Here is a 16,486-nt window from a genome sequence, read left to right on the forward strand (position 1 = left end):
AAGAGGACAGGTTCCTTCGGCGGTTTGGGTGAGTGGAAATCCCCTTCCCATCGAGAGTTGTTACCTTTCCAATATGTGTATCGACATAGGCTGACATCTTGCAACACCCTATTAGGCCTTGATGATTTCATGAACGTATGATATTAATGAAGTAAAATCAACAAAAAATAGCTAATCTTTTAAGGCCCTAGAAGGCAACCAATGCTCAGCAGTGCGCCTTAACTCCTCCCATCTTTTCTCATTCCATTAAAACAAAACTTGCAATCATCCCGAATCTGCCAACCCATCATGTCTTTGTTACCCATCAAATAAGAAAAGTCATGGTCACGTACACTCATGACATGTATCCATTACCTAATCCAAACAGAAAACCGAAAGCGGCCATGGAACCAGCCATGGACGCATTGTCCTCGATACTATTGAGCTCCCACTCAGCAGCTGTTATACCGCACGCCTCGCTTGCCGAGCTCCTTCCGTCCAATGGCATCCTCGGGCATGACCCAACCGCGAGCCCGCTTGGCCTCACGCTTCTCAGCCAGCTGCGGCTGTGGCATCCAATCGTCGCGGGGGAGTGCCTTGCGGCGCGTGCCCTCGGCTGGCGCGCCGATCTCGCTTCGCCAGTGTGCATGGCCGGGCAGCGGCTCGTCACCGGCGAGCATGCAAAGGCCCCAGAGTGCCAGGCAGGCAGTCAGGGGGGTCTCTTCCTCATTTCCATTGCCCTCTCCCTGGTTGGCCAGCTGCGTGCTGCCGACCTCCAGATAGCCAAAGTGCGGGGTACCCTCGGCGCCGTTGCGGACAAAGACGAGTTCGATCTCGGTAAGGATGAAGCCGTAGCGGCAACCGTGCTCGCGCATGACGTGGTGGAGGTGCGCCAAGCCCCGGAGGTACTCGACGCGCTTGATGTTGCCCTCGACTCTCATGCCGGTGTTGAAGCGATCATAGCTCTTGACCAGGCCAACCACACGGGCCGTGGGCTTACCGCCAAAGATGGCGGCGGCTGAGGACGCCTCCCCGCGAACGTTGGCGACGAACATAAAGTCTGAGGCCGACGACGAAGGAGTGGTTGCTGCCGCAATGTTGCTCTTGGACGGGTGTGACAGCTGCAGAGGGCGTGTGCTGGAGAGGGCAAGAGCAGCGTTGAGCTTGGGCAGGTAGTAGTTGGAGTAGATGGAGTGCAGAGCGGCCTCGGTCTCGGGGTGTCGTTGATTGACGGGCAGCGAAGGTAGGAGAGACGCTGGGACAGGAGTGGAGAGGAGAGTCGAGGCACCTGGGAGAGACATGATGTTGGAGGCATTGAAGGCAGTCCAGGGGCGAACCTGCCTGACGTCCCACCAGAAGTGTTTGGTGTGAGGATCTCTCAGCGGGAAAGAGATGGTGCGGACCAGAGCCGGGGCAGGGTTGGCAGTAGTCAGATATGACATCAAGGTGCTTGTTGGTCCAACTGCGAGGGTCGGGGCAGCAGCATCAGGCGTAATGATTGCGGCAGATGCGAGAGGGGACGATTCGCGGGGCGCAAAGGTCTGCTGGTGGTGGTAGAACATGTCCGACTGCGGCATGAGGGTCTGTGTCTGCATCGATGACATGGAACCGGCCGTTGTGGTGGCTGCTGCCATGAATGGTGACATCTGGCGGTAGTCAGGGAAGTTGAAGGTCTCGGCAGAGACACTGTCATCAAAGCCACAGGACGAGGCCCGCCTGGTTGGCATAGGCTCTGCGGTAAGCTCGCGGGGCTGGATGAAGGACACAGGGGAGCAGAGGAGCTGGGAGGAAGACATGTTCTCGGCCATGGTCGTCATGGGTGGCACAGTCATGTTAATGGATTGAGGCTGGACAAACATGGAGGCGCTGTTGAACGAGATTGCCTCGGGGTTGGTGAAACTCCTGGCGTGCGTGGGACGAGCCTTTGAGTTCTTGCGGACGCCGGCGGGGGAAGGAGATGTCCTCATACGCTTCGGCTTCGGGGGTGAAACGGCAGTGGTGGAGCCGATGGCCGAGTCTTGGGACCTGATTTTGGGAAGAAGCAGGGGTCCATGGGTGCGGATTGGTGACCGCGCGGGGGTGGTCATGCGAGTGCTGCAGGCATTGTCTGTTGTGAAGGAGTCCGAGGGTGACGAATCAAAAGAGTAGATGGAGGCTTGGGAGTTGGACCGAGCATGTCCCCCTGTGCTGTAGGGGATCTCAAGAAGGGACGGATCATAGGAGAAGCTTGGGGGGGTTGATGGCTCGCATGTTGGGAAGGTGAATTCAAACGGGAAATCCGCTACCAGACTGGATAGTTTGAATAAGGTGTCAGTTTGGTGTTGGAAAAAGGGATATGGGCCTGGCGGCGTTGTTTAAGGGGGTCTAACTCACGTGGACATTTTGGAGGCTGTCTAGGTATGCTTGCGTCTTGGTACGCAAGAAGGGGGTGATATACTTGGGGGTGTTTCTGGTCTTTGGGATGAATATGCGTCTATGCAGATGATTGAGGGTATCGAAGTCCTGCTTCGTTGATGCTGGGAAGCAGATGAACGGTCTATGTTGAGACAGATAGGAGAGAAATGGAAATAGAGGAAGGAAAAAGAGATGAGAGGAGAAAAGAGCCTGCGGAGCTTGGTTGGTTGGTGATGGTGAGAAGGAGACGAGACGATATTCACAAGTTGCGGGAAAGTCGAGCATACTTATCCTCGCGAGGCATCAAGAGATGGATGGACTGGCTGGCAGGCCATGATGGATGGGACCGGGACCAGGTGGGCGTGTATTCAACAAGCGAGCGGTATGTACAGCCCGGGACCTTGGCGAGGACGGGTCCTCTCGTGGACGATTGACCATTGAGATCAGAATAAACCTGAAACGCGGAGACGATGGGCAGAGGGAACCCATCGTAAACTAGACATGCCCTACAGGTAAAGTCGGTCGATATGGCCGAGAAGCGTGGCCATGCTGGCGTAGAATGGGGTGTGGTACGTACCTCACTAACTTGGCCTCCCCTTACCTGAGCTAAAAAAGCTACCCGTCAGGCTGGCGGATAGGAAGATCCATTGCCCCATTTAATCCCTAGCAAGCCTAGTAAAAAAAAATAAAAAAAAAAAAGAATAAAATGCATGGGGTGTCAACCACTTGGAAGCTGCAGACGGGTGGCCAAGAAGATCAAGTTGACAGGGAACAAGCTGAAGTCAAGCACTGTATCCCCCACCGCCGCAGACGACAGTAATACAGGGCGCTAATACAGTGCGACATCAGTCATGGAGCCCAGATCATGTCAAAGTGGGTGGGTGCTAGGGGGCGTGCGATTGCCAGCCAGCCCAACCCTACTGATCGACAGCACCTACCTTGTCGGGCTAGATGGAGAGTTGCCATACTCTTCTCTCTCTTTGAGACCACTTGAGAATACTACCTTACGTATAAACGTACCTTCAAAAGCAGATGCCCGCCCAACGTCCCGCAAGCAGTGCCGGGTCCCCCAGAAGATGCATACCCATGCCCATGTAACGGGTATCCGTAGCCCGCCTAGCTACAGTAGCTCGTGAGTCATAATTAGAAAAAGAGTCAATATACCATGTTCCGGCTTGCAGAGTTGTACATGTTAGCGTACCACGCCAGAGTATTATGGAGAACAACAACAACAACAATACAGAGTTTCCGGGGAGGGTTTCGCGTTTGAACAGAAAAGAACACGGCGCGGGCGCCAGACGCGACTTCTGACCAGCGCGGGCAACTTGGTTTCCGGGGCGAGGTGCGTCGTCTCTGCGGCTGCTGCTGCTTGCTGGAAACGCGGCTCGAGGAGCCCGGCTGCACGCTTCGCGAATCCAATCTCAACACGATGCGAAAATGCAGGTTGACTGACCGACCCCCTCCCCTCGCGTGTCGGCTTCGAGTCTTGGGCTGCCCTGCTTTTTTTTGCTGGGCATCCATGCTCCCACCCAATTGTCATTCAACTGTCAGTTGCAATAGATTGCATCGCTTGCGATTTTGAGGCTGTCGTTCATGTCTGTTGCGGACGACCATATTAGACTGATTGATACGAGTTTAGCGCTTGCGCTGGCCATCATTTCGTCCCCATGTCGTACCGCAGCATGTAATCATACCACATCTACCGCACGAAATCAACAAAACTGACTGCCACATGCATCTGCTTACTATTTTTGGCCCCCGCGGCCGCAGTAAATTATCAATGTCATTTGACTATAAATCTTAAATCTCGGCTCTTGTTTGCGTCTGCGTAGAAGCGAGCGGCTATTGAGATTACAGGCGGCTTGAGAAATCGTCATAGTGGCACGGCCAGCTGCCTCAGCATCATGGAAGCCTTGGACCACCTTGAGCGGGCGGCTGGAGGGGCGTACAGCCAAATCGGCTACGGGAAAATACCCCCTCTGGTGACTGCGGGGAGTCAGTGGTTGTGTCCAATCCACACGGCCGCCCACTTTCCTTGCTAAGCTAAGTTATTACCCCCCCTGGCGCTCATAGGTGTAAGCTTTAACGTCTAGCCGCTGGCTCTAACCGCCGGGCGGCTACAGATGGAAAGCCCCAGCGCTTGAAAAGAAAAAGAGTAGAGCTTAGGTGGGAAGCAAGGGCGCTTAGGAAGACAGACGATCAAGCAGAACCGCAAACCCCGCTAGTCCTCAATCCAGCTGTACGTACAAGAAGACCCAGCCTGCACCGCCTCAATTTGGCCATCCTATGGAGATACAGAACGGGCCGAGTAGGCCCAAAGAGCAGCCGCTCTGTTTTTGTTCATGATGGTCATACGCACGACGTATGATTTGCCTCGTACGACGGGCCGAACATTTTCCCCCTCATACTGTAATAAATAAGCATTGGGGCTTTGATCGCATTGATTACAGTCCCGATTGGAGACATGTCGGCGGCTCGTGAAATTGAGCAGGATAGAATCGTACCCGTGCCTCCCGAGCGGGGCCTGATCTGATAGTTGTGGGCAAATGTGGACATTGGAAAAAAAAGACTGCGACTACTGTGTTGAAGGAAACATAGTAGGCGCCAGCCAGATATTGAGGTTATGCTGAAGATGTTTTCTGAATTTTACCTTCCTCCTTGATCCCTACCTAGTTTTGCTTCACATTCTATACAACTACTGGAGCCAGTCAATGCCAAAAAGGCAACCCCAAAGTCAAATCTTTACGGTACTTCATTTCTCCTATATCATCCCTTAAGAGCAAATACAAAAAGGCAATAATCAATCAAACATTCCCACTCTGTCCCGGGTTGGACCATGATAGCCGCGAAGTCCGGGTCAATTCCTGCTCCGTGCGTGTTTTTGGCTCAATAGCCGCGCATGACAAGTGCGACTTTTGCAAAGGGGCGCGGCTTCACAAGTCGGAAGCAGGGATTTAACTGTGTCTTAGTAAGACACAGAAAGAGAATCGGATAAACAGTACAAGATATGTCCTACACAAGAAATCGCAGCACAAAAGACACACACAATGCACGCGACAAGGAAGTAAGCTGACGCGAGTGGCATTATTGCGTTGTGGAGATAGACTTTTTTGTCCCAAGCAACCCCAAACGAACAGCAAGGCCTGCCCGCGTTCGCTCGCTCCTAGTTCGTGTTGGTCCAATCACAAGCAGATGCCGCTACCAGCGGTCTACGCATCATGATTGGTCAAACACCCCCAAGGCCTAGGCCGTGTCTGTGGGACATCATAATTTAGTCTCCAGCGCGTATTGGGCGCGCAACTTTCGCAGGTTGTAAAGAAAGAATTAAGAATAACAACACCAAGGGGATCTCCTCCCGGCGCGTCGGGCTCCCACCCGGAGTCAGCCAATAGCGCCGCCAGTCTGGATGAAAGACCACATCCGTCCAGTGATTGGTTGGCGACCTTGTTTTCCCAACCCTGACCTCCAGGTGTTTTTGTGTTTTTTTTTTTTTCCGCGAAAGAAAAAAAAGTGAACAGCCACGCATCCTTGCTATTTATTGGCAAGGATAGAGGTGGACAAGAAAGACTCATCGTTTCCATTCTTCTTCATCGAACTAATGCAGTACCTATGCAATGCAACCCGCAAGGGGGGAAAACCAAAAGGAATGGGCTGGTTTCGGCAACTTTGATGTTTCGAAACAAACAGCTTTTCTTCCATCAAGCTTGTCCCATACGCAAAAAACAAACAAAAAGGATCAAGAAAGGTGACTCACAACACGATATATGCTACCAGTTTTCCCTCTCTATGACGTTGGTTTTTGGTGGGAACTATTCCTTGGCGTCCATCGAGGCCCGATTGGGATAGCTCTCCATCCTTCTTTGCGACGACACGCCAAAGAAGCTCAAGCTAATCCAAGAGCTTGGCCTGGCGGTGTGTATGTAGCCTGGTGATAGAGTGTTCCGGTTCAGCAACTTATACGCGAGGCTGGTTGGCGATCTATTCACCGTTCCTCCAACAGCTTTCCCCACAACTTAGTGTGTGAGTCACTGGTGCATGGCTTGACAACTCCTGCATTAGCCTCATGGGGAGCTAGTGTACCTTGGACAAGCTTAGTATACTTTATCAAACGAATCAAGTTGATATGCCTCGGCCACATGCGTATTCAATACTACCAAGTATATCGGTAGTAGACATTGCTCTTCAAATGATGGGAACGGGTTCAGCCACGAGCTGCTGGCCCCCGTCGAACCCTTGTCACTGAGAAAGTCTCGAAAAAAAAAAAAAAAAAACATGGATCATCCATACACATATCATGCTTGTCAGGGAGTCTTCAACGCTGCTCATTCATGCATCTATATTGCAAAATGTTTATCTTCCCGAACTTCACCCGGAAAACCTACTTTTTTGCCTCCCTCATCGGCGTTTTGGTAGGTATCTGGGCCCGGGCTGGACAAAACTTGACCCCTTTTCTAGACGATTTCAATAGTATTACATCTCAACACGGGTATCTAACTGTACCGGTACGATTCATTGCCCAGTCTGTGTCCCCCGCATCATAATCCCAGGCAATAAGAAGAAAAGAAAAGGAAAGTAAAAGAAACCCCTCCTGAAACCAGGTCGCAAAGGGGGAAAGACGAAAAAAAAAAGGAAAAATAAAAAAATAAAACAATTACGACATACGGTACTCCGTACAGTAAAAGCCGCATTTCATACAAGGGAGCCTGTAACTCTCATATGGCCTGCATCTATGGTCAGTCATGTCCTTCAACGCGTCTGGTAAACCGCGCTCTATTTGTTTATATCCAAGCGTGTCCACATCTCAGCCCGCCACCGGGTTTTCTGTAGGTTCCCTGGAGGCTGCAAGGCTGCTAATCATCGTCGCCACCGCTCTGGCCTCTGCCCACATTTTTTATTGTCCTGGCGGCGCAAACCCAACGCCACTGTCCTGCGAGCCCGCAACAGTTTGACTAGGGTGGGAATTCTCGGTACCGTATCGCGGAAAGTGAGATCGCTTCCCATCTTCATCCGCTTGCAGGATCCTCAAAGCCCTCCTGAAACCGTCCATACGCGTCCGCTCCAGGACGACCATGCTTTTGGCTAGGTCCTTGATTGCCCTGCGCCCGATCTTCTCGTGCATCTCCTGCCAGCCCGCTAGCTCACCGGCCACCACCTGCTGGCTGTACCGCAGCTCCTTGGACAAGTTCTTCCCTTCCTGCTGACTCTGCCGCAGTTTCTCTTCACGCTCCTCGTTTAGCCTTTGCCTTGTGTCGTCCAAAAGGCCGAGTGGCCACCTGGTTGATCGGCTGAGTGAGCTGTAGTTGCGTTCTGCCTGGCGGCGTGTGGCATCGATCTGACTGATCAACCTGTGCGGGCGGGCCAGTGCCCCGAGTATCGCCTCGATCGAATTGTGCACAGCCAGGAAGGCCGTGTGAAAAACGGCCTGTGGACTAAAAGTAGGCTGCGCCAGAGCCTGCACGTATATCTCAAAAGCCTGAATGTGCGCTTTAGGTAGGAAGACAAGGGTGGTTATAGCACCGTGGAGCAACAGGGAAGCAGTGTGTAGATCTAATTAATCTGTTGTCAGCATTTGGATGGCATGAATGGGGGTTTTTTTTTTTAATTGGACTGGGCGTATTTCATCAATTCACTCACCAGATGTCACATTGCCCACGACGGTGGCCCGCCTCGCCACACTTTTGGTAGAGTGGCTGACGCTGCGAACCATCTCAAGGGCATGATCAACGAATTGCGAAACCTCACGAACATCATCTAGCGGCTCCAACTCTTCCCTGACCTTCTCAGCTCTAGTCTCTGCCTTGAGCCTGCTACGTTGTTCCATCATATCCGACTGCAGGTCCGGCACGAGGAAGAATTCCCACAGCATCTCGTGCGTACCAAAAGTCGAGTGCGTGAGCATCATTCGCAAGAACCAATCCATGCGAATCTGCAGGTCCTTTAGAACGGCCCTGCTGGGTTTGGATGGGATCTGGAAGGGTGTACGTAGACTGTTGATTGACGGGATCCAGGACGCCGGGTTCTCCATTGCGAGTAGCTGAGCCAGGAGCTCAAAGTCGGAAAGCGAGCGTCGACATGTCGTCACGGCGTAGCTGTGTTTATCAACTGGGGCGCCAGACTTGAGGACAAACCGTATCGTCGCATCCTCGACGAAATATGCTCGAACTACCGCAGTTGTGCGCAAGTCTGGCCCACTGGGCACGGCAAATAATGTGAGGTCATCAATCTTGTTCCTCACATCGTCATCCTTTGCTAGCTCGACCGCCGTGAGCCCACGGAGCTCTTTGGCTGCGTGGTCGACTCGCGGGTCACTGAAGAAGACGCGCACCAGCTCAAAGCGGCCATACTTGCTGGCAACCATAAGCGGAGTAAACTTTTTCTCGTTGGTGGCATTTACATTCACGTCACATGTCTGCAATATTCGCAGTGCGAGCTGCGCGTTATGGACGATGTGTAACAGCGTGTTGCCTTTTGCGTCCATGTGCTGGTCTAGGTGCAGCGGCTGTCCATCTCCTTGGCAGATGGTGGCGATATCTAACGCACTGTTGACCATGTCGTAGTATGCCGGGTGATCGTAAGATCGACATAAAGCGAAGAGCGGCGTCTGGCCGTTCTTGTCCTTCTGCCACCAGGGCATCATGACCCCATATCCAGGGAGAAGAAATGGCGCATTGAACATGTAATGCGCGACGCTTCTTCCCCGGCTATCTTGCATCGCAAAGTATGCCCGCAGATCCGGCTCCTCCACCATTGAGTCTGTCAAGAACTTTATGATTGTTGTGACAAGCTCTGCGTGACCCAGCTGCACGGCGGCGCTCAAAAGGGTGGTATCCTCATTATCACAGTCCTCCAACAAAAATTGAATGGGGTAGAACTCGGTTAGTGACAAAAGGTACTTGAGCGACTCTGGTTGCTTCTGCTGCACGGCCATCATAAGAACAGACTCCCCACGCGAGTTCTGGGTCTGTGTGAGAGTTTCAATGGACGTATCCGCCTCAAACACGCTACCTAACGTGCCAATGCTCGTGGCGCGGGATCGAAAGGACATTTCAGAGCCACTGGACATACTTCTAGTGTCCATGGTAACCTTTTTCATTCTTTTCGGCGGTAAGTTGAAAGTTTCATCGACAGACTGTTCATCCCCATGGTGAAATGGGAAAACGTGACTGAGACTAGATCCGCAGGAGAATCTCTCAGACATGCTCAGGGCTTTGGAAGACCCTTCCGATGTTCCGTTGCTGAATGTGAAACTAACATTCGAAGCCCGGCGACTGGAAGCCGTTGAAACGATTGCCTCCTCAAACTCTGGAGGAACAATATTCGGCTCCATGATTTTCCGCAGCTCGTCAACATCGCCTTTCCCGACAGCCTTCCAGAGGGCACTGTTACGATGGCTGGAGCGCACAAGAACCGCCGAATCTCGATCGAGGTAGGCAAGTACCGCCTCGAATGTGCTGACAGCATACCCCATCTCTCCATTTTCAACATCATCGATGAAAATGAAGTGACGTATGTACGTAAGTCGTGTATGGAGCATCCTCACCCGCGACCGAATAACGACAAACAGAAGCAGCGATACTAGGGTATCGGCGTTCATGGTAAGGATGGTCTTTTCCGGTGCACTAGTCCCAGCATTTGCAACTTGAGTAATGGCCTTGACAGTCGCTAAAAGCGCATCCATCATGGCCTGAGGGCTTTCGCCGTCTTGCATGTTCCGAAACTCTGTGACAGCCTGCTCGAGCCTCTTTGTGAGTTCATGCTTACCCCTGCAGCCGCCTTCGATAGGCAACCCTAGTTGTGAAATATCGATACAGGTCATCTGACGGATTTTGGCCTCAAGTTCAAGCTCTTCATGCCGCTTGAGAGCGTAGAGTTTCATCCATAGACTGTAATGGACACTCTCAGCCACGTATCTTTCAATGAGCCTTTCCACGACTGGACCTGTCAAATCAGTCGTAGCCCCTAGCAGAGAGAGTTGCGACTTGTCGACGGCCTGAAATATATCGATAGCTGAGGTGACTGCCGTTTCTAGGGATGCTCTCATGACATCCTCATCGTCTTGATAATCGTTATCATCTGGAAACACGCCTGAATGTGAGGAGCCACCCAAACCATTCGAAGGAACCGCAGGTTTGTTCAGCGTCGCACTATAGGACCTAGCTCTCTTAATAGCTGCCGTGATTGGCCCATCGGGTATAGGGTCAGGTATCTCATGTGACGATGGCGGTGGTGGTAACGGGCGATCGAATGCGACCGTAAATTCCTGGAGCAACTTTTCCAGCCCAGGCTGCATTTGCCTAGCTATTATCGGGAAATGCTGCAAAAGCGCTTGGAACGTCTTGATATCCTTCTTGCGCGGGCCAGCAGCGCTTTCTCCTGCCTCGGATGACGGCGCGACCCCAGTTTCCCCTGTGCTGCCCGGTACGATGGCGGGAATGATCTTTACCTCTTCCCAAGACCCAACAAGCGGCTGGGAAATGTAATACACAAGCCAGGACTGGTGCTCGAGGGTATTAGAGTACCATATCACATCGCCCAAAAGTGTCGCATGAGCAAGTGATTTGAAGCCTAAGATGGTCGAGATGATCAGCCACTGTCCAATGTCAGGCCTAGCCAAAGGGGCCACGGCCATTAGCTACCTTTGTTTGTGTATATCATGTTGTCCTTAATCACCACACTCCTTCCATTGACAGTATTATACTGTCTTGCCTTGCCCCTCATCTCGCGCAGGTTCGGCGCTGCCTCTTTGGCTCCCGAGGGGCCCAGCGCGGCTTTGCCGCTCGGTATGCGGAGGACATGGCTCCCCAAGAACTCTTCGGTGGCCACAGCATCGGACACGGAGCTGCCGCTCTCGATGTCACGAGAGGTGAGGAGCACATCAGTGGTCGGTACGAGGACAACGTAGTGGGCTGTTGGACTGCATTGAGAGAGGAGCGAGCTCTTGGAGAAGGCGGCGAGGAAAGGGTTTAAAGGTTGCATTCACTCGACCGTGCCTCTAATCGCTTGATAAATTCTTGACCGTGGCTTCGTAGCATCGAGCCAGAAGCTGCGCGCGACGACGAAAGTGAGTTTTGTTTGGGGAAAAGTTCACGGCATGAATGGACTGGACTGGTCGGTTTCGGCGGAGATCTGAGGCAGGTTTCTTGCTAAGATCGAGGAGACTGTGGGTGGGCCAGGCAGGCCTTGATCGCTTGTCGTCGATAAAGTTTTGGGATGCTCGGTTGACAGAGAACAATATGCTCTTTTGGTGCAGATTCCAAGTAGGCTGTTCCTGGGCTTGTTGGCTCGTTTCTCCTTAGTTGTCGAAGGGATTTGAGCAAACTGAAAGGGGTCTGTGGCTGATTATGACATGAGATGGAAGGATGACATTTGGCACTTGCAAGCAAGTGCATGCTCCGTCGCTCACCTGGCGAACATGATCCTTGCCCCTGATAGGCCTGGAGCTATCTTAGGTGGGTCTGTGTGACCCGTATAGCGGGTACCTGGTGAACATCTCCCGCGGGGCCCCACGTTGCATGCGTCACTTCACTCATAATAGTCAACTTACTATAGTAAGTAAGTGCCTTGCCTCCGTCCAGACGTAACCTACAACAATGCATGCAGTAGAGAGAGACAGAGAGAGCTTATGGAGGCAGCTATACGTAAGTTCACAGTAGTAGCACTTGGGGTCAATGGATAATGTCCGGACGTACTCCGTATGCTATAAATATCATGCCGCTGCGGAGCACATGGACTAACATGCACTACCACATATAGGCCAATTTTTCTTTTACGAAATAAGTTTCAGGGTGGTGGCTAATTTAAACTGTCGCCCGGATCCAGCCTCTTGGCGATGGAAAACGGGGCGGGCGCAACGAACGCAGAAGAATCTGTGGGCACAAGGGGACAAAACGAGCCCCGTTTGGCTCACCAACCTAGATACCTACTTCGTACTTGGCATTTGTGACGAGAGACTACACGGAGAATTGACAAAAATCAATCAGAGTTGTCCCCGATGACAAGATTCAGAATTCATGGGCAAGTATATAGTCACTGCTGCTTGAAACTTTGAAAACGATATGCCTCTTCAAGGTCAAGTATGCGAAGCCAAGCCAATATTAGAATAAGTTTCTGTATAAATGCAATGCTCAAAAACTAAACAAGGAAACATGGTAAAAGAAAACAACAAAACAAAGGCAGAATAATGTGGCTCTTGCTAAACTGATGCTACTCGATTCATGGTATCAAAAACTGCAAAGTTTCATGCATCAAAATGTCGATATTCACACATCCAAATATTCACAAAAGCTGTACCCGGGAGGCAGGAGCTCTCTCTGCCGCCGGCAGTTGTCGTCCAGATGTATCGCGGATCGAGCTTCTTCTTTGTCCTTTAGACATGCTCGCTCGAGGCTGGTCATCGTCAGTGCTGCGGCCTCCACCCTCGGAGCCCTCATCTAGTGTTATCAATCTCGGTCGCTCGGTAGAGTTCCGTAGCATCCGAGATCGTTCCGTAGCATTGTCCTCATCATGGTCTTCATCCGCAAGCAACTCGCCATCGGCTATGTCGTAGTCGGGTGGCTCAACCCAGTCGCGCGGTACAATACAGGGTATAGCAACACCTATGCTTGCTGCACGGTTCAGCCATCCTGGGCCTGGCCTATCGGTGAGTTTCTGGCACAGATATTGGGTAAAATGATTGCAGTTCTTGGTAAGGAGGTTGTATGCCGTTCCAAGGAAATGTTCTGATGCCGCGCGAATAATGGCATCGATTTCATGTTGAGGCGAGAATGTAAAGCCATGGAGTATTTCGCATTTGAAGGTACCCCCCGGAGGCTCAATTCCTGGCTTGGTCCAGTATACACCCGTCACTCCACGCCTGTCGTGACCTCCGTATGCGTATTCTTTGCCGTTGATAACAACGCCTGAATGGAGAAGTGATGTCCCAAGCGCCCAAAGGGTCGATGACAGTTTTCCAGGCTAAGAATGCATGATTCCCGTCAGTAAGATGTTGGCACGGAGAGACTATGGCAATGTGGGGTATGTACAGGTAGCAGGTCATAGACGTGAATCTTGATCTCTGTCTTGTTATGTATGGAGGCGCTTGACCGATGTAAAGATGATCGTGAGGATCTGGAGGGTTTTGATTTTTTGGGGGCCATCGGCTTGCGCGGCCAGGTCCGCAACAAATCAGATTAGTGGGACGAAATGAATGACCAGAGAGTTTGCGATCGACAAAAGAAGTCGATGTCCTCGAAACTCGCTCAATGAATCATGAGAACCTCGTAGGCGTCCAAGGAGTTCACAGCGGCAAAAGATTATCGAACACTTCGTCCTGCCTTCGAAGAAAAAGAGATGAACGGATTACCCGGGTGGACAAAGCTAATTCAGAGTTTAAGGAGAACAATCGGGATTGGACAGCTAAAAGGATGAATGTGACCAAGAGAGCTCAATTCACTGTTTCGGAGCGACGGGTCGTTGGTTTACAACTTCATGCGTCGGTGGCAAGTCCGACAAGGTTCGCGAGGACTTTTTCCCCATTCATTGGACGAGTTAAGCTTGGCTGGCTGGTTGCCCACCCTGCCGGTTGCGGGGATGATGGGCTGGAAAGCTGCCTTGGGCAACCCAGAAAAGGATGACGTTTGCACACGTGAGATATCACCTGGTGAAGCCAAGTCTCCACCCAAGCTATCCACTTGCCCCGCACCTGGAGCACTGAAAAGTTTGCGATTGGGAAATTTTTTCGCCTGTCGGTGGAATTCCAAGAGCTTCACACAACCAAGTTACACGCAGCACAGCGGATGCTGCTGCAGCCCTTATCCCGCCAGCTCTGCCAACCTGAGCTGTCTGTCTGACACTCGCTGGTCATTATTGGTTTTCCAGGCCCTCCCATACATGAATTTGGGGTCAGCTTAACTGCTGCCCCCACCAACGTCGGCACCACGACGTCTTTATTTGCAAAAGTCTTTTTCCCTTCTCAACACCTTTTTGAACCAGTCGCAGCAAGTTCTGCATTTTTAATCCGCGCCACAGCCGCCAAACAACACACTCAAACCACCTTCATTTACCTCAATACCCGTAATCACTCAAGAAAAGGCAAAAAGATGCCTCCCAAGAAGGCAAAGGAAGAAGAAAAGATCCTCCTGGGTCGTCCAGGGAACAATCTTAAAAGTGGCATCGTGAGCCAACCCCCGAGTCTGGATGCACATTAATGCCACAACATAAACCAATTAAATAAAATTCCATCGCAACAACGTCTGACTGTCGCAACAGGTCGGTCTTGCCAACGTCGGCAAGTCAACGCTGTTCCAAGCCATTACCAAGTGCAACTTGGGCAACCCCGCAGTACGTCACCAACCCCTGATGCAGCCGCGGCTTGCATCTTTTGTGGACGCACTCGCACCAAAACACCTGCACGGTAACTGACCTGGTACTACTAGAACTTCCCATATGCCACAATTGACCCAGAAGAGGCTCGCGTCATCGTCCCCGACGAGAGATACGACTGGCTGTGTGAAAAATACAACCCCAAGTCAAGAGTCCCGGCCAACTTGACGGTCTACGACATTGCTGGCTTGACTCGAGGCGCATCGACTGGTGCAGGCCTTGGAAACGCTTTCTTGTCGCACATTCGTGCTGTAGATGCCATCTTCCAGGTTGTCAGGTGCTTCGACGATGCTGAAATTATTCACGTCGAGGGTGATGTCAACCCCACTCGTGACCTGGACATCATCAGCGAAGAGCTGAGGTTGAAGGACATTGAGTTTGTTGAGAAGGCGCTCGAGAACCAAAAGAAGAAGACGCGCCAAGGCGGACAAAGTCTTGAGCAGAAAAAAGCCAGGGAAGAGGAGGCCACGATTGAGAAAATCTTGGCCTGGCTCAAGGACGGCAAGGATGTCCGAAAGGGCAACTGGGGTCCCAAAGAGGTATGTCGAGCATTTCTTCATCAGTCTAAAGCAATCCAACCAACATCATATGATGATCAAGGGTCCGTGACCCGATTTTCTTAACCCAGCTCGTCGAATGTCCTCATAAATAACGCAGAGGACGTACTGAGAGAAACTTTATTCTGAGTTTTGTTGGCTACTGGATTGCTTCTGGTACTTAGATGCTTGATGTTGCTATGCCTTTGCTAACATACGAGAAAACTGCTAGGTCGAGGTCATTAACCCTCTCTTCCTGCTGACTGCGAAGCCCGTAGTTTACCTGGTCAACTTGTCCGAGAAGGATTACATCCGCAAGAAGAACAAGCATCTGCCCAAGATTGCTGAGTGGATCAAGGAGCACGCCACTGGCGACCCAATCATTCCCATTTCAGTGTCTTTCGAGGAGCGCCTGACGCGATTCGAGACCGAGGCCGAGGCCCTGGAGGAGTGCAAGAACGTCGGGGCTGATTCGGCGCTTCCCAAGGTCATCATTCAGATGCGCAAGGCCCTTAACCTGGGAAGCTTCTTCACCACTGGTACCGACGAGGTCAGGCAGTGGACCATCCGCAACGGTACCAAGGCACCACAGGCCGCTGGTGTTATCCATGGTGATTTCGAAAAGACTTTTATCCAGTGTATCGTGTACAACTTCAATGTACTCAAGGAGCTGGGTGATGAGGCAGAGGTCAAGGCCAAGGGTAAGGTCATGACAAAAGGCAAAGATTACGTCGTAGAGGATGGAGACATCCTACTCATCAAGGCCGGTGCCGCCAAGGGCTGATAGTCTCGTCGAAGGCGCCTATTAGCATTGAAATCTAGCCGCTGCCAGAATTTAGATGTAACTACCATAGCTAGTCTAGATGCTAATAGCGACTACGATGGAATTGGTTGATGAGATCCCGGGATATCACTCCACTACCGTAATTGATAAGTACCTAGTAAATGAATACCTAACTAATATCATACCCGAGTACCCATAGCTTCGTATGAGATGGGTACCCCGGTGCCTGAGGCACCCTGGACTAGTCGGTAAAATCATCCACTCTGTACAGTGCAAGCAAGCTATTCTATCCCAAGAAGTTCAAAGGGTTGAGATTTCCAGATAAGGTAGAGAGGTGAACCGAGCCGCGGTGGATCTGAAGGCCAGGACGAGCCACCATTTGATGGGATGTCGTTACAGGGTATCAGCATGCATCAGCTACCCCTGAATCGTA

At 51.6% G+C, this 16,486-nt stretch overlaps 6 protein-coding genes across 6 annotated transcripts; 3 read left to right on the plus strand and 3 right to left on the minus strand.

The window, feature by feature from the left end:
- Positions 1 to 431: 431 nt before the first annotated feature.
- Positions 432 to 2,360, minus strand: PgNI_04975 (uncharacterized protein; the record flags this gene model as incomplete). Its single annotated transcript, XM_031125016.1, has 2 exons — positions 432 to 2,268; positions 2,353 to 2,360. The coding sequence occupies 2 exons, from the start codon at positions 2,358 to 2,360 to the stop codon at positions 432 to 434; spliced, it is 1,845 nt and encodes a 614-aa protein (XP_030983800.1).
- An 864-nt stretch (positions 2,361 to 3,224) lies between these two features.
- Positions 3,225 to 3,821, plus strand: PgNI_04976 (uncharacterized protein; the record flags this gene model as incomplete). The annotated part of the gene is made up of 2 exons (XM_031125017.1): positions 3,225 to 3,505; positions 3,617 to 3,821. The coding sequence occupies 2 exons, from the start codon at positions 3,225 to 3,227 to the stop codon at positions 3,819 to 3,821; spliced, it is 486 nt and encodes a 161-aa protein (XP_030983799.1).
- Positions 3,822 to 5,380: 1,559 nt separating this feature from the next.
- Positions 5,381 to 5,835, plus strand: PgNI_04977 (uncharacterized protein; the record flags this gene model as incomplete). The annotated part of the gene is given in 3 exon segments (XM_031125018.1): positions 5,381 to 5,437; positions 5,541 to 5,629; positions 5,649 to 5,835. 3 exon segments carry the CDS (start codon positions 5,381 to 5,383, stop codon positions 5,833 to 5,835), a joined length of 333 nt encoding a protein of 110 aa, XP_030983798.1.
- A 1,040-nt stretch (positions 5,836 to 6,875) lies between these two features.
- Positions 6,876 to 11,692, minus strand: PgNI_04978 (uncharacterized protein). Its single transcript, XM_031125019.1, has 3 exons — positions 11,010 to 11,692; positions 8,008 to 10,938; positions 6,876 to 7,920 (listed from the first exon to the last, which is right to left on the minus strand). Exons 1-3 carry the CDS (start codon positions 11,347 to 11,349, stop codon positions 7,265 to 7,267), a joined length of 3,927 nt encoding a protein of 1,308 aa, XP_030983807.1. The 5' UTR covers positions 11,350 to 11,692; the 3' UTR covers positions 6,876 to 7,264.
- A 719-nt stretch (positions 11,693 to 12,411) lies between these two features.
- On the minus strand, positions 12,412 to 13,835 carry PgNI_04979 (uncharacterized protein). The gene is made up of 2 exons (XM_031125020.1): positions 13,395 to 13,835; positions 12,412 to 13,326 (listed from the first exon to the last, which is right to left on the minus strand). The coding sequence occupies exons 1-2, from the start codon at positions 13,506 to 13,508 to the stop codon at positions 12,649 to 12,651; spliced, it is 792 nt and encodes a 263-aa protein (XP_030983806.1). The 5' UTR covers positions 13,509 to 13,835; the 3' UTR covers positions 12,412 to 12,648.
- Positions 13,836 to 14,134: 299 nt separating this feature from the next.
- PgNI_04980 (uncharacterized protein) lies at positions 14,135 to 16,235 on the plus strand. Its single transcript, XM_031125021.1, has 4 exons — positions 14,135 to 14,525; positions 14,620 to 14,691; positions 14,787 to 15,272; positions 15,502 to 16,235. Exons 1-4 carry the CDS (start codon positions 14,451 to 14,453, stop codon positions 16,051 to 16,053), a joined length of 1,185 nt encoding a protein of 394 aa, XP_030984371.1. The 5' UTR covers positions 14,135 to 14,450; the 3' UTR covers positions 16,054 to 16,235.
- The last annotated feature ends 251 nt before the right edge of the window (positions 16,236 to 16,486 follow it).

This window comes from Pyricularia grisea (genome assembly GCF_004355905.1).
Source record: "Pyricularia grisea strain NI907 chromosome Unknown Pyricularia_grisea_NI907_Scaffold_2, whole genome shotgun sequence".
Classification (NCBI taxonomy): Eukaryota; Fungi; Ascomycota; class Sordariomycetes; order Magnaporthales; family Pyriculariaceae; genus Pyricularia; species Pyricularia grisea.